This window comes from Bactrocera dorsalis, chromosome 6 (genome assembly GCF_023373825.1).
Source record: "Bactrocera dorsalis isolate Fly_Bdor chromosome 6, ASM2337382v1, whole genome shotgun sequence".
Classification (NCBI taxonomy): Eukaryota; Metazoa; Arthropoda; class Insecta; order Diptera; family Tephritidae; genus Bactrocera; species Bactrocera dorsalis.
Window position 1 is genome coordinate 39762062 of NC_064308.1, and position 21308 is coordinate 39783369.

General features: G+C 36.6%; 1 protein-coding gene across 5 annotated transcripts in view; it reads left to right on the forward strand.

Moving 5' to 3' along the window:
- LOC105223446 (calcium/calmodulin-dependent protein kinase type 1) overlaps window positions 1-21308 on the forward strand; it is a 512064-nt gene that overhangs the window by 388721 nt on the left and 102035 nt on the right. For all 5 annotated transcript variants that reach the window (XM_049460592.1, XM_049460593.1, XM_049460591.1 and 2 more), the window contains one exon: window positions 7519-7783. In XM_049460592.1, the coding sequence (XP_049316549.1) occupies window positions 7519-7783 (265 nt within the window). The remainder of the gene's footprint in view (window positions 1-7518; window positions 7784-21308) is intronic.

The window sequence follows — 21308 nt, forward strand, 5'->3', positions numbered from 1 at the left end:
GTTTTTGTTCGTCGAGAGAGGACTTTGCTTCTCAATTGCCTACTTAGTCCGAAGTAGCACCTGTTGGCAAGAGTTATCCTGCGTTGGATTTCAAAGCTGACATTGTTGGTGGTGTTTACGCTGGTTCCAAGATAGACGAAATTATCTACAACTTCAAAGTTATGACTGTCAACAGTGACGTGAGTGCCAAGTCGCGAGTGCGACGACTGTTTGTTTGATGACAGGAGATATTTCGTCTTGCCCTCGTTCACTGCCAGACCCATTTGCGTTGCTTCCTTGTTCAGTCTGGAGAAAGCAGAACTAACGGCGCGGGTGTTGAGACCGATGATATCAATATCATCGGCATACGCCAGCGAATAGCAACAACCAGCCTCGGATCCTATACCTATTATGGATGAAATATTGGATAAACTTGGGAAATGCATGTACTTTAGTACTATTGACTTAACAAAGCGATTCCATCAAATTGAAATGGATACAGGGGATAGAATGAAAACAGCATTTTCTACACCGAATGGACATTTTGAGCTTTTACGTATGCCGTTTGGTCTTAAGAATGCGCCATCGACATTCCAAAGACTGATGAATACAGTCTTAGATGGTTTGATCGGTAAAGTTTGTATGGTGTACTTGGATGATATAATTGTCTTTAGTACTTCACTTCAAGAACACATGGATGCTCTTAAAAACGTATTTTACAAGCTTAATGAAGCAAATTTAAAAATCCACATTGAAAAAACGGAATTTTTAAAGAAAGAAACCGAATTTCTCGGTCATGTTGTAACCCCAGAGGGAATTAAGCCCAACCCTAATAAAATAGATTCCATACTAAAATATCCATTTCCAAAAACTGAAAAAGAGATTAAACAATTTCTGGGATTAGTTGGCTTTTATCGAAAATTTATTAGGGATTTTTCTAAAATTTCTAAACCTTTAACTCAGTGCTTAAAAAAAGAAAATAAAGTCGTAATTAATGGAGAATATATAAACGCAGTAGATACACTGAAGCTTCTTATAACAAAAGGACCAATTCTAGCATACGCGGACTATGAAAGAAAGTATACTCTAACCACCGACGCATCAAATGTAGCTCTTGGAACCGTTTTGAGTCAAGAAGGTCATCCTGTTTGCTTTGCAAGCCGTACTCTTAATGAACATGAGTTACATTATTCCACAACGGAAAAAGAGTTGCTGGCTATTGTTTGGGCAACAAAATATTTCCGCCCTTATTTATATGGTAGAAAATTTATCGTAAATAGTGACCATAGACCTCTCCAATGGCTCCACAATTTGAAGGAACCAAACGCTAAGCTGCAAAGGTGGAAACTTAATGATTTCGATTTTGATGTCAAATATATTCCAGGAAAAGAAAACCTCTGCTACATGGTTTTATCACGTATTAAACTTAAAGATTGTTATATTAGTGATACTTCATCTAATATTGCTACTATTCCGCAACAGAAGATTCTGAATCTTATATTCCTATTTCAGAAAGACCATTGAATATATTTAAACGACAACTGAGATTGATAAAAAGCAATAGAAATAGTTTGCGAACTGAAAATATTTTTAGAAACAGTATTACAACAATTAAATATATTGACTTAACTAGCGATCGAATAAAAATATAATAGAGAATTTTTTAATTGGAGATTTTGTGAAATTTCAAGATATTTTTAAAACTCTAATCAACAATTCAAGACACAAAATATTGAATGCAACTAAAGAGCTCGAAAATGTTAGAGATTATACGGGATTTAAAACCAAAATTCTTGAAATTCATTTAGAAGGCCTTCATGAAGACATAGAAAAGATTGCTAATCGTTTTAGACATAAATATTGTTATCCGAACTATTTAAAAGAAATTAGTAAAGTTATTAACGGATGTGAATTATGCAATAGGTGTAAATATGATCACATTACCCACAAATTGCCTTTTAAAATCACACACCCTGCTTACGAAATCAGAGAAAAATTTGTAATTGTTTTTTGGGAATGGGAGAAAAGACATTACCTTACCTGTATTGATTTCTTTTCTAAATTTGCAACTGCTGAAGAAGTACAAACATTGAACTGGTTAGAAACAAAAAGAGCGCTAATAAAAATTTTTAATACCATGGGACCCCCAAAAATATTAAAATTCGATCAAGATCATGGAATAAATAATGTTCACATTAAGAACTGGTGTGAGCAGCTAAATATTCAAATAAAAGTAACCACTGGGAAGACTGGCATTGCAGATATCGAACGTCTTCACAAAACCCTTAATGAAAAACTAAGAATAATTAATAGCTCGGATGATAAAGAATTAAAGTACATGCAAATCGAACAAACTCTTTTTACATACAACTATAATATAATACATTCTACAACCGGTGAAATCCCATATAACATTTTCTTCAATCCCCTAGCACCGAAATTTAATGCTCAACATATAAAAGAAAATCAAATAAATGATACTAATAAGACACGAACAGAAAACCCTATAGACACTAATTTAATCAACGCTGAAAATTCAAGAAAACGTCTGGAAAAATCACATAATCCGTTTAGAAAAGTACAGCTAGTCAAAGCCGAAGACGATAATGAACATTTTGTGATTAAATATAAGAATCGTAAAGTAAGGAAATATAAAACCCAATTTAAACGATAAAAAATGCCAAGAGAATTAAAGTACCAAAAAACATTAATTAGTTTGCTGTACAAAAACTACAAAAATAAATTGTTATTAAATTTACATTCAATTATATGATATTGTTAACAATGTTGTACAGAACTACTCAAATCGTTAATTATAATTTTATATCTATTGTTTTTAAGATACAATGAAGTTATGAAGTAATAATGTTAAAATAGCAATTTTTTTATTGTACGTTTGTCGTTTAAGTCTTTTGTTTTTAAATTGAAACTGTACAAATTTTCTTTATTGTAATTTAATTTAAGCAACAGTTGTAGCATACAAGCTAACACAATAAGGATATTGCTGTTTCTTGTGGTGGGAGGAGTAACATATGTACATATAATATGTTTATTTGTTGCATTATTTTACCGCTATATGTTCTCTCCCGGGAATTCGACTCACTGTCTTAAGGTAAACTTAATTCAGTCTGATGTCAACAGTCAAGCTACGAATATCATTTTAATAATAAATAAATATTTGTTAAATTAAACTCAAATAATTCTGTTTAATGTTACTTATACATATGTATATTTGTTTTTGTTTTTTGAATACCGCACACCGCCAAGAATTTCCACCGTTTACTTTTTAACCGTTTTGATTCCGTTTTAGTTTTCATCCACAGTGCCTTTCTTTTAGGCTCGAAGGCCCATATTTAATTTCTTCAGAATTTATCAGGGAGCACTTACCAACAATTTTGCCGGACGAAGTGGAAGTTACCTTAGGATTTTGTCTCTTTTGCTTTCGATTTCTTCCCGTTAGAACAATGAACAGAGCAACGCTCTTTCGCTTTTGTCGCGTTATAACAATGAACCAAGGAACGCTTTAGTATATTTATATTTTTTCCAATATAAGTTTAACAATGTAAGTTTTACAATTTCATTCCCTTTTTGTTGTTTGTTTTTACTTCTTTTCACAACGCCGTATGATTTATGTTTTTTACTTCTTCAATATAATATCGGTATTCTGCGAGAGACGATTGTCTCATGTCTCTAATTGTCACAATCTTCATTTAGTGACCCTGTTAGTCAGGAGTCTCATTTTGGTATTCTGGCAGACACAGTAAAGTAGTATACTGTATAGTAATATACTGTATCTGCCAGAATACCAAAATGAGACTCCTGACTAACAGAGTCACTAAATTACTATTGTGACAATTTGAGACATGAGACAATCGTCTCAAGCAGAATACCGATATAAGTTTCACAATATCAATTTTACAATATATGTAAGTTTTACAATTGCAATTTTCTTTCATTATTTACACTTCTTTTCACAACTTTGCCAATATCTTTCAATTTTAAACACTATCTTTTAATTTTTAAACAAATTCTTTTAATTTTAAACGAATCAATTTTTTTGTACTGAGGTTTTCGCCAACGGACCGGTGTGCGCGTATGTCGGTGTAAGTGTTTTAACGGACTGTAGAGAACAAGTTCCGGCACAGCTTCACCTTCCCTTTGGTAAAAAAATGGAAAAATAAACAAAAAAGTGTGGTGTTCTCGGCAATGGTGACATCGTGTGTTGTGTAGATGTATAGGTAGCGATATGTGGTGCTTAGATGTGGTAGTGTTCCTAAGTGTGGTGTGGAGGGTATCAGTGATGCCTTTTTTCCTGATTAGCGTGTTGATGTGGAGAGTGTTTTATTCAGTGATGCCTTTTTTTCCTGATACGCGTGTTGATGTGGTGAGTGTTGTATTGAAGTTTGGTATTGAGTAGGTTAGTTCGGGCGACTGGAGTTCATTTCGACATAAGTATTGCAAAACCTTTGCACAGTGCACGGATTGCCATGCCAACAAAACATATATAAAAAAGCTGGGGTCGAATCGTTACATCCGTGCAAGGATCGGCAAACATACGAAAGAAAATTACGTGATACGTCAATCGTATACGGTGATTGGTATTATGACATACGATAGCCAACGGATCGTAATGTATTTTCAATTCACAATTCTTTTTAAATTGCACATTGCTTTGGATCGTATTTTTAGGTCACAATAGGTCACATAAAATTTTTAAAAATTTGCTCACATTTCCATAAATTTGTCCACTACGATTGGTAGTTTGCGTTCGCATGACGATTCGAATGAATGGATACGTTTATATACTCGTTCACGAATGTCATCATGCCAGATTACGATACAAGCGTTACGATCACGTATGTCATAATACGAAATACAGGCTTTTACGTGACGAGTGATACGTTCACGGATGTGACGATTCGACCCCTGGTACTGCCTGCCAAGTTTGCTTCATCAAGACTGAGCCTGTTACCACATTATATATTGTTTACATGATTCAAACATTTCACTATTTCTTTATTTATAAATTTTTTTCTACAATATCCTTCGTGCTTATTAATTAGAGATGAGCGATATTGCGATTTTTAAATCACTGTGATTTCAGTGATTGCTATTTTTAAATCACTGTGATTTTATAATGCTATTGCGATCGCAACTAAGTCGACGTTCAAACGTCGTTGTTGTTGTAGCGGCAGATTCTGCCAATTTGACACTGTTTGGCCGAATAAAAGTCCGGGTCTGTTCCACTTACCACTTACGTAGGTTTTCCGCCTTTCTTTTCACTACATTTTCGCAAATATTGGAGCGGTTCGGCTACCTGACACTTAGAGCGTATTGCATAGTTCATTTGTATGTTAGTATGATGGTTTCACACATTTCTTAGAAGGAATTACCATTAGTGTGGTTGATAATTTGTTTGTTTAGAATACCCGCTTTTAATATTTTCAAGACCAAATAATTAACGCGAGTTTCCTAATCTTTGGGAAAATATTAAAAACCCGTAATTTTTTTATTCCATCATTTTTTCTGAAATTAATTAGTTACAATTCTTGTTTTCATCACAAAATGCTTTATATAAGAACGTTACACTCAAAACTTCAAACCGCTATGACGAAAAATAGCATATACGATATATACAATACCCTGAAGAATGTTGTTACTTTTCTGCTATTTGCTATTGTGATCGTAATTCACAGGTTCGAACTGCGATCACAGTTTCGAACTGCGATCGCAATCACTGGTTCGAACTGCGATCACAGTTTCGAACTGCGATCACAATTCACTGGTTCGAACTGCGATCACAGTTTCGAACTGCGATCGCAATCGCAGTTAATAGAAGCGAACTGCTATTTATAAAAAGTGATCGCAGTTGCGATTTGCGATTTTTCAATCACAGTGAAAAAATCACCGGTAGTGAAATATCGCTCATCACTATTATTAATTAAAAATGGTTTATTTCCCATTTATACAAGGTGCGTTCCAAAGTAAACAGGACTTTTTGAAAAGCGCCCCTTAGTGACGTCATCTATATTTCGACTAGTACGTTAGAATCTGCTATCTTTATCTATCTCTTGTCCAGTGAGAATTTCATGTCATTTCATTGATTGGAAGTGAAGTTATTGTGTTTTTAGTGTCACAATGTTTGTGTTATCGGTGCAAAAAGGAGCTTCGAACAAAGAGCCAACATTACATTTTGTTTTAAAATTGGTAAAACTTTTACCAAAACGTTTCAATTGATGAAACAAGATTATGGCGATGATTGCCTATCCCGGAGCAGAGTGCACTAGTGGTTTCAACGTTTTCAAAGTGGTCGTGAGGACATAAATTATCACCGAAAATTCCATCGAAACTGTGCGTCAATTCATAAAAAATCAGTCGAAATCATCATTAAAATTCATGGAAATGGATTTGAACATCTCCAAAACATCGATTTATCGAATTTTGACCGAACATTTGTGCTTACGAAAGGTGTGTGCACGGTGTGTTCCGCACAAATTGACTGACGACCAAAAATTGCTCAGAATTAGAATCATCGATCGACGCTTGTGATCGATTATTTGACCAAAAATCACATTTTAGCCATTAACAACTCCCCGTATTCACCTGATATGGCACTGTGCGACTTCTTCCTTTTCGGAAAAATGCATTTGCCCATGAAAGGAAAGCGTTATGCAGACGTAGAGGACATTCAAAAGGCTTTCACCGGCATACTGGCGACCATACCGGACACTCGTTTGAAATGCTTTTAGACCGTGAAAATGCTGTATTGAAGCAGAAAGAGACTAGTTTGAATAGAATAAATTGATTTTGCCGAAAAAACATTTCATCTGTTTTTTTTCCGAAGTCTGGTTTACTTTGGAATGCCACTTTGTAGATAAAAGTTACTGTAGAAGGTATTTATATTAAAAGCGGCTTCTTTATTTATAAAATAAAAATACTCCTTAAAATTGTATTGATTTTTTTGTTTTTTTTTTTACTCGTAATACATGTACGAGAGTTTGACACTTAGTATTATCTGTTTCATTTAAAGTGGCTTCAATTTTGTAATGTGCTCTGTAATCCTGCAATCTTGCAAGACTTGAAAAATTTGTTATGAAACTAAAACAAGCGAAATAATCAAATTAATAACACAGTACAACAGCTAATTTGGGGGGTGAGAAATTCCAAGTCAGGGTGATGGTACTAGGTCAATATAATAAAACCCTCAAATGGTTTGGCGTTCGTATGTGTCAGTTTATTTATGACCTTTTAAAGTTTTTTTGATGAAACAAATTTAGAAAAATTAAAATTTAAAATTTAGAAATAAAAACGTTTTTGCCAAAATGTTACAACTAAGCGAAAAAACATCAAGATAAGGAAAAAAATTAAAAGGTCATAAAAAAACTGACACATACGAACGCCAAACCCTTTGAGGGTTTTACTATACTGTCCTAGTACCATCACCCTGACTTGGAATTTCTCACCCCCAGATAATAATCCCAAAAATGTTCCACAGTGTAATTAATTGTAAAATATTACTTTTTTTTATATGTATTACAGCCAGAAAATCTTCTTTACTACAGTCCTAATAATGACAGTAAAATAATGATTAGTGATTTCGGGTTGTCGAAAATGGAAGACTCTGGTATTATGGCAACCGCATGTGGTACACCAGGTTACGTAGCGCCCGAAGTTTTGGCTCAGAAACCATATGGAAAAGCGGTTGATGTATGGAGCATAGGAGTTATTTCTTACATATTACTCTGTGGTTATCCACCATTCTACGATGAGAATGACGCAAATCTTTTCGCTCAGATCTTAAAAGGTTAGTTTGAAATACCAATTTAATTCTTATACTATTATAACACCAAACGAAGTTAAAGAAGTAAAATGTTTTTGTTTATTTCCGCTAACTGCACAAAAGGAATATAACAAATGGGAGGATAGTTATCTATATATATAAAAGAAAGTGACGTTAGTTACTACGCTTATAACTGGAGAACGCCTGGACCGATTTCGGTGATTACCACCAATTCGGACAGGTCTCCGCCCAAACAAGGAGAATACTTAAGAAAATTCTGGAAAATTTTCCGGCAAAAAATATGAAGAAAATAAATCTATATAAATAAAAATGAATCGCCAAAATGTATGTACGCTCATAACTTTCATACGACTGAACCAAATTTGATGATTCTTTTTTTATAATGTTCGTTGAGGTTCAGGGATGGTTTCTGCGCAGAAAAAAATCGAATAATTGCCGGAAAACCCCTGAAAACAGCCCTTTTCTTTTTCTCATACAAACGAATGAATGTTTGTTCGTTAGTAACGCTAAGAGAACGGCTGAACCAATACTGATGCAATTTTAAGAGGTTGTTCGTCGTGGATTGGGAAAGGTTTAGAAATAAAGAACCTGTATGTCTTTCATGAGGAAAAGTCGGAAAATTGAACAATTCCAAAAAGTTAATTTTTTCCATACAAATGTTTGTATTCAATTTTTTTGTTTTGTTTTTCAATCATTTAAATATTTCAAATTTGGCGTTTGCTTCAAAAATTTTTGAAAATTATTCCGTAAAAATGTTATGTGTTTTTCACACAAAGTGATCAATTACAGCTTGAAATTTGTCACGATGCCATGAAGAGGTCGCGCTTATGTATATCGGTTGGCGTTCTTTTTGGCATCAACATACATTAGCAGCCCAAGCCACATGAACGAGTACTCCCAGGATGCGATGATATACGTGTGGTATTATGGGTCGCGATCAATCAAAAAGCGATCGTCACGATGTCATAGCAAGACTTTTCAACAGCTTCGATGGACATTATCTTGAAGCAACGCATATATGGTGTTGTTAGATGCTAGATGTACTCTGTTGAGTGGCAAAGGAGAGGTTTGCCGCACGCACACATTCTTCTTTGGATGGTGGAAGGTGGTTACACCAGATCAAATTGATGAAACCATTCAATAAAGCGGCAATTTCTGATGCAAAGAAAGATCCAGTATTATACGAAGTGATGAAAACCAATAAGGTTCATGGACCTTGCGGACACCACAACCCCACTTCGGTTTGAATGTCTGTCAATAAATGCACGAAACAGTATCCACGTACTTTTCTTTCGGAAACACAAACTAGAAATGATGGATATCCACTCTATCGGCGTTGCTCACCAGACGACAATGGCAGAACATTTAGCATTCAATTTAGAGGCGTGAGTATCGAAGTTGACAACACATGGATCGTACCATATTCGCCACTGTTGTCTAATTCACATTCAAAATTCATGTCAATGTTGAGTATTGCAGTTTGGTGTAATCGATAAAATGCGTTTGTAAAGCGCCAAATACACGACACGAACATTTCCGCGAACATTCCCGTTATGTCATGTTTCTGCGAACTTTTCTGTCGTGTATGGTGGTGTTTGCCAGTTCGCGCAAATGTTCGCCAAAAATTAAAACATTTTAATTTTTGGCGAACATTTGCGCGAACTGTTCGTGCGTGTATGGCGAAATAGCTCATAATCGTAATAATTTCTGAACGGAACAGACGTTCGCGGAAAAGTAAAATGGATAATAAAAAGTTTCTAAGTGAATTTATAGAAATTTATAAATCTTTGCCATCATTGTGGCAAGTAAAAAACAAAGACTATTGTAACAGAATTAAAAAGAATAATGATTATGCGACTTTAATCGAAAAATTAAAAGAAGTAGATCCTTTTGCCTCCGTAAAAACTTTTCTGGTGACTTTTTCTGGTGATAAATTAATAGTTTGTAGGAGAATTCTAAATCTTGTTGCTAAAATGCCAAAACAGTTTTCAACAATTCTTCTCGCCCGAGGAATCCTGTGGTTAAAAATTATTTCTTCTTCCTTGAGTGTGTTGTGGCTAAATGGCTTCATGATATTTTCTAACAGGGGAAAAGCATCGTCAGCTACGAATACAAATGGTAGTTTTTCTTCGCAGTTTGGAAGCGGCTGAGGGTCAGAAATTTTCATTGTTTTATTTTTTTAGAGATGAAAAAAATTTTGTTTCGCTAAAAAGGCCGACATCAGACGCTCTTCCATTTGTGCCAACATCCACCATCAAAAATTCGTAATTAGCATTAACCACTGCCATTAAAATGATGGAAGATTCTTTTTTTAATTATAATAAAAAGATCCAGATCCAGGTTGCTTTGTTATATTGACGTATTTTCCATCAATTGCGCCATACAAATTGGGAAGTTCCAGCGTGCATCAAAATTTTTCGCTTCTACCTTCCAATCTTTTTCTATTTGTGGAAGCTGAAAAGTTATGAAAAATTTATAAATTTTTCTTTTTAGGAATTCACTGTTCGACCAAGCAAAAGAAAGCCTCCCAGAAAACGATTGCGCGAAAAATCATATCAGATGTTTTATTTCAAGGTTGCTTGGGAGCATTAGAATTTGGACACGCGATTCATATCCAAAATGTTTTTAACCCAAGTCAAATATTAACACCAAATGTCATTCCGCAATACCCAATGCGCACGTCTACGCAACTTAACTACGCGGTGCCCCATTACATGCAGAATTATACAATAAGAGTTCCGACTCCTTTAAGTAGCGGCTCGTCCATAAACAGTAGTAGAATGTCACCTCAAGTCACACAAAACGTACGAATCGTTGAAGATACATCATCCATTAATTCGAGCTCGGTAGAAAACTTACAAAATTTCTTTGCATCGTTTGAAACGGACGAATAATTTATTTTTATTTTTACTTCAAAAAACCAATAATTTTCAGACACACATATGAACACATAAAATTTTTCTTGTTTAGTCGAAAACAAATAATTTAATCAATAAATAATTACCTTAATAAAATCTTTCAATTGACTTATTATGGCATCACAAGTCTCTGTAACTATTTGCTAATCGTTTGGGGCGCAATTGCTGTCAAAAATTTTAAGTCTTCAAAGCTATTGCCACTAGCTAGAAAGCACAAAGTTAAAGCAAGGCGGTGATGAGGGGGAATCGCTTCTCTCATTATTGTATCCCGTTTCGTTATGAGTGGCAAAATTTTTTGTAAAAGTTGGTCAAGTGTTGCCTTGCTCATACGAACGTAATTTTTAAAATCATTTTGTGACGTGAATTCCAGTTCTTTAATAAGCTCACTTTGTCCAAGAACTGCTCGTTTTTTAAACCATTCCTTGCACCAAATTCTTTTTTTGCGATCTTCTCTCTTTTTTCTACGCTTAATTGCCACAGCGAGCAATATTGCTGCAGCACAATTGTTGTCCGTATTCATCGCTGTCTGAAAGAGAACTAATGTTCGGTCAAAAGTTCGTATGGTGTATGGCCAAAGCTGCGAACAAGATTGCGGAATGTTCGCGGAAATGTTCGTGTCGTGTATTTGGCGCTTTACAAACGTATTTTATCGATTACACCAAACTGCAATACTCAACATTGACATGAATTTTGAATGTGAATTAGAGAACAGTGGCGAATATGGTACGATCCATGTGTTGTCAACTTCGATACTCACGCCTCTAAATTGAATGCTAAATGTTCTGCCATTGTCGTCTGGTGAGCAACGCCGATAGAGTGGATATCCATCATTTCTAGTTTGTTTCGTTATGAGTGGCAAAATTTTTTGTAAAAGTTGGTCAAGTGTTGCCTTGCTCATACGAACGTAATTTTTAAAATCATTTTGTGACGTGAATTCCAGTTCTTTAATAAGCTCACTTTGTCCAAGAACTGCTCGTTTTTTAAACCATTCCTTGCACCAAATTCTTTTTTTGCGATCTTATCTCTTTTTTCTACGCTTAATTGCCACAGCGAGCAATATTGCTGCAGCACAATTGTTGTCCGTATTCATCGCTGTCTGAAAGAGAACTAATGTTCGGCCAAAAGTTCGTATGGTGTATGGCCAAAGCTGCGAACAAGATTGCGGAATGTTCGCGGAAATGTTCGTGTCGTGTATTTGGCGCTTTACAAACGTATTTTATCGATTACACCAAACTGCAATACTCAACATTGACATGAATTTTGAATGTGAATTAGACAACAGTGGCGAATATGGTACGATCCATGTGTTGTCAACTTCGATACTCACGCCTCTAAATTGAATGCTAAATGTTCTGCCATTGTCGTCTGGTGAGCAACGCCGATAGAGTGGATATCCATCATTTCTAGTTTGTGTTTCCGAAAGAAAAGTACGTGGATACTGTTTCGTGCATTTATTGACAGACATTCAAACCGAAGTGGGGTTGTGGTGTCCGCAAGGTCCATGAACCTTATTGGTTTTCATCACTTCGTATAATACTGGATCTTTCTTTGCATCAGAAATTGCCGCTTTATTGAATGGTTTCATCAATTTGATCTGGTGTAACCACCTTCCACCATCCAAAGAAGAATGTGTGCGTGCGGCAAACCTCTCCTTTGCCACTCAACAGAGTACATCTAGCATCTAACAACACCATATATGCGTTGCTTCAAGATAATGTCCATCGAAGCTGTTGAAAAGTCTTGCTATGACATCGTGACGATCGCTTTTTGATTGATCGCGACCCATAATACCACACGTATATCATCGCATCCTGGGAGTACTCGTTCATGTGGCTTGGGCTGCTAATGTATGTTGATGCCAAAAAGAACGCCAACCGATATAAGCGCGACCTCCTTATGGCATCGTGACAAATTTCAAGCTGTAATTGATCAGTTTGTGTGAAAAACACATAACATTTTCACGGAATAATTTGAAGCAAACGCCAAATTTGAAATATTTAAATGATTGAAAAACGAAACAAAAAAATTGAATACAAACATTTGTATGGAAAAAATTAATTTTTTGGAATTGTTCAATTTTCCGACTTTTCCTCATGAAAGACATACAGGTTCTTTATTTCTAAACCTTTCCCAATCCACGACGAACAACCTCTTAAAATTTCATCAATATTGGTTCAGCCGTTCTCTTAGCGTTACTAACGAACAAACATTCATTCGTTTGTATGAGAAAAAGAAAAGGGCTGTTTTCAGGGGTTTTCCGGCAATTATTCGATTTTTTTCTGCGCAGAAACCATCCCTGAACCTCAATGAACATTATAAAAAAAGAATCATCAAATTTGGTTCAGTCGTATGAAAGTTATGAACGTACATACATTTTGGCGATTCATTTTTATTTATATAGATTTATTTTCTTCATTTTTTTTCCGGAAAAATTTCCAGAATTTTCTTAAGTATTCTCCTTGTTTAGGCGGAGGCCTGTCCGAATTGGTGGTAATCACCGAAATCGGTCCAGGCGTTCTCCAGTTATAAGCGTTGTAACTAACGTAACTTTCTTTTATATACATATGTATATATATTTTGAAAATGTACTTTATTTTTATAATTTAGCTGTGTTTCTTTAATTTCTTAATATTCGCTCTACTAAATTTGATATTACCGAAATGAAACTGCCGTCGGTATATATGTAAATGGGATGTGCTGCCTCTTCGAAATTTTTACAGAAATGAAAACTGATCTGTTAAACTGCTGAAGTGACAGCTTATTGCTTTCAATTAGTAATTAGTATTCCATATATTGCATTCCATAAGCAACAATGAGTCTCCACAGGCAATAAGCACGTAAATACAGTTAGTACACAATAAATTTTTGCCTGTCGAGATGCTCCGTTAAGTCGGTACACCTCAGTAGAGCGTTGCTATTTTTACAATGGATAAAAATATCGAACAAAGAATTTGTCTCAATTTTTATATAATATTTCTAACCAAATCTCGTTGCGAATGTTGGAAAATGCTTACGGTGCTTCAGTTTTATCAAAACCACAAGTATAAAGTCTTCAAAGACCGTCGAGAGATCGTTAATCGTTCTGGACGATCGTCAACTGACGAAAATATTAAAAAATTAAGTATATGGTCTCAGAAATCGACAGGCAAGAAGCTTGACATCTCTCATGACTCCGTTCCAACGATTTTGGTGGATACATTGTATGAAGAAATACTGTACACCAGTATTATATATAATATTTTAGCAACTGAGATGCACTCTACCTTTGAAAATATGTAGTTATAACCCAATGTCGAAGATATCTACTTTCTTTCTGCATCAGTATACGAAAGTTTTTGGGAAGGACACTGCAGTATAAATGAAAATTATATTGCAGAATATTTATTTTTTACAAAAATACTGTGTAAAGGAGAATGTGCAGAATTAAAATATAGGCTAGACCGCACTTAATCAGTTTAAGGTAGTAGTCTGGTAACTTGGGTTCAAAAAATCGATTTTTTTTTCCTAATTTGAAAGTACAATGAGCGCCTCGAAGTCCTCTCGGAGTTGTTGAACTTTAAACGCGTTTTTCTCAAAACATTGTTTTTTTTGTTGGCCCAGGTCCTAACTTTTTTTCTACTGAACCGACTGCTTTCAAATTTTAACAGGCTGTTCTACACAGTTATAGTTCTCGTCGGAACTAACGAGATTTTTTTCACCCCTAACTTTTTATTTTAGAACCCTTTCTTTGCAAAATAAAAGAACTATTTTTTTTTCAAAGTCCGCCATTTTGTTATTTACCCTTGAAATTTAACTTCAGTAGTTCCGAGCAGAATGGCATGTCTATAGATTAAGAATACGAGGTGCGTTCAAAAAGTATCGCGAATTTTGTGTTTTTTTAAACAATTATTTATTTATTCATGAATATCTATTTTGTCCTCTTCAAAGTAATCCCCATGAGATATTGTACACTTGTGCCAACGGTTTTTCAATCTTTGAAGCACTTCAAAAAATCATTTTTTTTTATCTTCTTCAGCTCCTCCTTCGATGCCGTCTTTATCTCGTCAAGAGAAGCGTAACGTCGTCCTTTCATGGGCCTCTTTAGTTTAGGGAACAAGAAAAAGTCACAGGGGGTCAGATCTGGGGAATACGGTGGCTGCGGCATCATTAGTGTGTTGTTTTTGGCCAAAAAGTCGCGCACAAGCAACGATGTGTGTGAGCAGGGGCGTTATGGTGGTGCAAAAGCCAATTTTTGTTCTTCCACAAATCCGGGCGTTTCTGGCGGATTGCTTAGCGCAAATTGCGCATAACTTGCAGGTAATATTACTTAATGACCGTTCTTCCCTGTGGCAAGAACTCATGATGCACCACTCCCCTGCAATCGAAGAAAACTGTCAGTTACGATTCGCGATACTTTTTGAACACACCTCGTAAACAAGAATATTTGATTTCAGATCACATCAAAAGCCAAAATCACCCGGGCCACCCACGTGCATTTTTTTTGAGGTTCCAACTTCGAGTGACAATAATATTAGTAATGAAGTATTAAATTTTTTCAAATACATTTTTTTTACAATTTCAATATGTGAGTAAAAACACCCTAATATTCAAGATAATTCTTTTTTATTTTCCTATAAAAACCACCCTACAAAGAAGTCATGAAAATAGGCATAAGTTACCAGAATACTACCTTAATTTATAAAAACACTCAGTTTGAGTTAATACGTCTTTTTTATTATACGATAAACCCTAAATGAAACCTAACCACGCTTAAAGGAGTGCGAAATATATTATATATAAGTTAGAAAACTTTTATTTAGCATTTTTTATAAAAAAAATATTTTTTCCTATATTGAATTCTGCTTAAGAACTAAATTTTACAATTAATTATACTTAACTCTAAACCTACATTTGCCGCTGCAACGGGTATGGAGTTTGCTGACGCTGCGCTTTCCACAGGTTTCCACTACACGTGTCGCACTCTCATCGATTTAGTTGGTGTCGTATTCTACTGCTTTGTATCAAATGATATTAATGCTCCATATGATACTCTTTAAATGTGTGGAGTGCAGGGAGCCAGATCTGGGGAATACGGTGGCTGCGGCATCATTAGTGTGTTGTTTTTGGCCAAAAAATCGCGCACAAGCAACGATGTGTTTGAGCAGGGGCGTTATCGCGTTGAAATTCGACCGCCCTCGTTTGAATCTTTATGTGGATTGAAAATTTGGTTGAGTCCTTCTATTGCCGGTTGTGGCAGTTTATTGGGTTCATCTTCTTTTTGTTTCATCAAAAGATTTTTCCCGAAAATTAAGTCGATAACTATTAAAATGACTATTTGCTGCTTCTAACAGACTTACTTCTTTTGTATTGTTGTTTACTGTTTCAGCATCTCCAGCGAGAGAAATTCCTCTATGTTGCTTGGTGCGGATAGCGGTTGTATGATGGCTGTAATGGTTTACTTGCTGTTCTTTCTTCGTTATAGATTTTTTCCCCGTCGATAACAATGATTACATTATTATACAAAATGATAAATGTCCTGTTTAAAAATGTAGATTCGTTGTTTATTGAAATTTTTCCGTCGTACTTATTTAGTAGTATTATTCCTCTTCACTTCTTAATTGGCGTAGACACCGCTTACGCGATTATAACCGAGTTAACAACCGCGCGCCAGTCGTTTCTTCTTTTCGCTACTTGGCGCCAATTGGACATTCCAAGCGAAGCCAGGTCCTTCTCCACTTGGTCCTTACAACGGAGTGGAGGTCTTCCTCTGCTTCCCCCGGCGGCAGGAGATATTTCGTCTTGCCCTAGTTCACTGCCAGACCCATTTGTTTTGCTTCCTTGTTCAGTCTGGAGAAAGCAGGACTAACGGCGCGGGTGTTGAGGCCGATAATATCAATATCATTTGTTAGAAGATGGTACCTCCTCTATTTAGTTCTGCAGCTCGAACTATTTTTTCCAGAAGCAGGTTGAAAAAAGTCGCACGATAGGGAACCGCTTTGTCTGAAACCTCGTTTGGTATCGAACGGCTCGGAGAGGTCCTTCCCGATTCTGACGGAGCTTCTGGTGTTGCTCAACGCTAGCTTATACAGCCGTATTAGTTTTGCGGGGATACCAAATTCAGACATCGCGGCATAAAGGCATATTCTTTTCGTGTTGTTGAAAGCAGCTATGAAATCAACAAAGAGGTGGTGTGTGCCGATTCTCCTTTCACGGGTCTTTTCCAAGATTTGGCGCATGGTGAATATCTGGTGGGTTGTTGATTTTCCAGGTCTAAAGCCACACTGATAAGGTCCAATCAGTTTGTTGACGGTGGGCTTTATTTTTTCACACAATATGCTCAATAGAACCTTATATGCGATGTTGTGAAGGCTAATTCCACGGTAGTTGGCGCAGATTATGGGGTCTTAGTCCAGTCATAATAGTAAGTTCACCTTGGAATTCGATACACCCATTTATATGTCTGTAAATACTTGTATATTGAGACCCTAAAGTTGTCTCAAAACCTAAATACGAGTAAGGTAGGGTATAGCTACCTATACCAAGTGTGTGAGATATAAATGGGTATATCGAATTCCGAGATTATTACCTATTTTAAGCTTAAATGACTGGACTACTCCTTTTTTGTGGATTGGGCATAGCACACTTAAATTCCAATCGCTGAGCATGCTTTCGTCCGACCATATTTTACAAAAAAGCTGATGCATGCTCCTTATCAGTTCTTCGCCGCCGTGCTTGAAAAGCTCGGCCGGCAATCCGTCGGTCCCTGCCGCTTTGTTTTTCTTCAAGCGGGCAATTGCTATTTGAACTTCTTCATGGTCGGGTAATGAAACGTCTGCTCTATCGTCACCGATTAGGGAATCGGGTTCGCCTTCTCATGGCGTTGTGCGTTCACTGCCATTTAGCAGGCTTGAGAAGTGTTCCCTGGCAATCGTTCGGCTGTCTGTTGTGATTGCAGCTTCTCGACGTCGAACCCTCCTTGTGTTTGTTGGCGTGCGTTTTTTGCTGCACAGAGGCGGGTGCGAATATTGGCTGCAACAAGGTAGTGGTCCGAGTCGATGTTAGGACCTCGGAGCGCACGCACATCTAAAACACTGGAGACGTGTCTTCCGTCTATCACAACATGATCGATCTGCTTGGAGGTTTTTCGATCCGGACACAGCCAGGTAGCTTGATGTATCTTCTTATGCTGGAATCTAGTACTACAGATAACCATATTTCGGGCCCCGGCGAAGTCGATCAGCCTCAACCCATTTGGGGATGTTTCCTCGTGGAGGCTGAATTTACCGACGCTAGTGCCAAAGATACCTTCTTTGCCCACCCTGGCGTTGAAGTCGCCAAGTACAATTTTGATATCGTGGCGGAGGCATCTCTCATAAGTGCGCTCCAAGCACTCATAAAAGGCATCTTTGGTCACATCGTCCTTCTCTTCCGTCGGGGCGTAGACGCAAATCAACGATATGTTGAAGAACCTCGCTTTGATGCGGTGGATTGTGGCTAGACGTTCATTCACCGCAGTGAATGATAGTACTCGGCGACGGAGTCTCTCTCCCATCACGAATCCCACACCAAAATTACGCTCCTTTATATGGCCACTGTAGTAAATGCCACAAGGACCTTCTCGTCTCTTTCCTTGTCCCGTCCATCGCATTTCTTGGACGGCGGTGATGTCAGCCTTTATTTTCACGAGGACATCAACCAGCTGGGCAGCGGCACCTTCCCAATTAATGGATTGGACATTCCAATTCGTAGTCCTTATTTCGTTTGCCATGGTCGTCATCAAAAGGGGGGTCTCTCATTCGAGGCTGTTGTTGCTTTTTCATTGGAGTGTTTTTTTTACGTGGCGGGTCCCAAACCTAGCGCACAACCCTATGCAGGGGGATGTTTCGCCTTCTCACTTTAGCTCGCCTTCAAACGGATGTTCTTAGGCTACCCAGAGGATACTTGGTCAAAGACCGGAAGTCGTGAGCTGCTTGAGTCATATGTAAAAGAATCGTTCTGGCCACTCCCAAGTGAATGGCCATCAGAGAACTTCCTCACTTGCGTGAACTTCTACACATGACTCCAGTTTCCTATAACTTCCTCTATAATTGGGATATGCTGGTTGTTGACCCCCATGCAGTTTGGCAAACGACTTTTTAACAAAATATTTATACATGAATGTTTATAATACTTAAGCATATTTGTAGGGTATTATATTTTTACAATAATTTTCTATTCCATAGATTCCCTTTTCACAGTTTAAAATTATAATGAAATTGATTTTATCGATTCTCCCATTATTTTTTACAGCTCTAATATCTAAAGTTTTACAAACTTGGGTATCTACGCTTAGGTTTTTATTTCGGAAAATTCGAGTCTAGATTTATGTACATATGGGATTTTGTCATTGTCTTGCTTCACAATATTTATTTCCTTATTTGATAAGATAAACGAGTTTATTATCTTGGCTTTTGCCCAATGTATTTCGTATTTAATATTTACAATTTTTTCTTTAATTATTTCTAATTTGTAATTTAGCTGTAAAAATGATTTTATTTCTAAACTTTTTTCGTTTTGTATAGTTTTAATTATATTATCTATATTAATAAAAATGAATCGCCAAAATGTATGTACGCTCATAACTTTAATACGACTGAACCTAATTTGACAATTCTTTTTTTAAAATGTTCGTTGAGGTTCAGAGATGGTTTCTGCGGAGAAAAAAATTCGAATAATTGCCGGAAAACCCCTAAAAACAACAGCCCTTTTATTTTTCTCATACAAACGAATGAATGTTTGTTCGTTAGTAACGCTAAGAGAACGGCTGAACCAATATTGATGAAATTTTAAGAGGTTGTTCGTCGTGGATTGGGAAAGGTTTAGAAATAAAGAACCTGTATGTCTTTCATGAGGAAAAGTCGGAAAATTGAACAATTCCAAAAAGTTAATTTTTTCCATACAAATGTTTGTATTCAATTTTTTCGTTTTGTTTTTCAATTATTTAAATATTTCAAATTTGGCGTTTGCTTCAAAAATTTTTGAAAATTATTCCGTGAAAATGTTATGTGTTTTTCACACAAACTGATCAATTATAGCTTGAAATTTGTCACGATGCCATGAAGAGGTCGCGCTTATATCGGTTGGCGTTCTTTTTGGCATCAACATACATTAGCAGCCCAAGCCACATGTACGAGTACTCCCAGAATGCGATGCCATACATGCGGTATTATGCGGAAATTCCTGATGCAAAGAAAGAAGATCCAGTATTATACAAGTGATGAAAACCAAGAAGGTTCATGGAACTTGCGGACACCACAATCCCACTTCGATTTGTGTGTAAATGCACGAAACAGTATCCACGTGCTTTTCTTTTGGAAATGATGGATATCCACTGTATCGGCGTCGCTCACCAGACGACAATGGCGTGAGTTAGAGGCGTGAATATCGAAGTTGACAACACATGGATCGTACTATATTCACCATCATTGTCTAATTCACATTCAAAACTCATATCAATGTTGAGTATTGCAGTTTGGTATAATCGATAGAATACGTTTGTAAGTACGTCACCAAGGGAAGCAACATGGCGGTTATTGGTCTTGAACGATACGGTCGATACGTAAACTGCACTAAAGCGCTTTGTATTTACTTTTGCAATTCATGAATGCTTTCCGATTGTTGTGCATCTAGCAGTTAATTTGGAGAATGGCCAAATAGTGTATTTCAACCCAGAGAATACAATACAGCTGGTGGAAACACCGCCAGCAACAAAATTAACATTGACGAGTTTTTGCTCAACTTTCGTCAGTGATCCGTTTGCGAGAACATTCGGAAATACCTTGATATTATACATGGAATGCATCGTTGAAGAAGTAGAAGGACCTCCAGGTGTGTTATCAACTAATGCATTGCGACGAGTTTACACAATTCCCCCGAAAAACTACGATTGTTTCTACCTTCGGTTGCTATTGATAAATGTTCGCGGTTCAACTTCATTTAAGTCATTGCGTACTGTGTGTGCAACTTTTTGAGAAGCAAGCCAGCAGTTACAATTGCTGGAAAATGATAATCACTGGAATGCAAATGAAGTTCGCACACTTTTCGCGATAATCATTTCGACATATCAGCCTTCAAATCTGCGTAATGGGATACGAACAAAAATGACATTGCTGAAGACATTTTACATCTTCTTCGCTGTAAATTGGAAACGAGTCAATTCCGCTTGATACTTCCGGTGGTTTGATATCAATTCCATCCGCCTTTTATCAATTCACGAATGATGAACTCATCACTAATGTTCGGACATTGGCCAAATTATCGTAACTACGACTCCTTAAGTGCGCGCGGAATGTTAGCTGCCAAAAAACACCGATATTGTTGACTTAAACTGGAAAATTCAAAAGACGACGCCGTGAATTATCCAGTGGAGTTTCTAAATTCTTTGGAGAGGATTGGTATGCCACCGCATTATTTGCGTCTCAAAATTATATCTGTCGTTATTATGTTTCGCAATCTTCATGCGACGAAACTGTGTAATAGAACCCGACTGATTGTGATGCACCTATCGAATACAAGTGGCAGAATGCTTGATTCTACGAGTTCCTTTTAGTTCTATTGATTTGCCATTTTAGCTCAAACGGATTCAGTTTCCA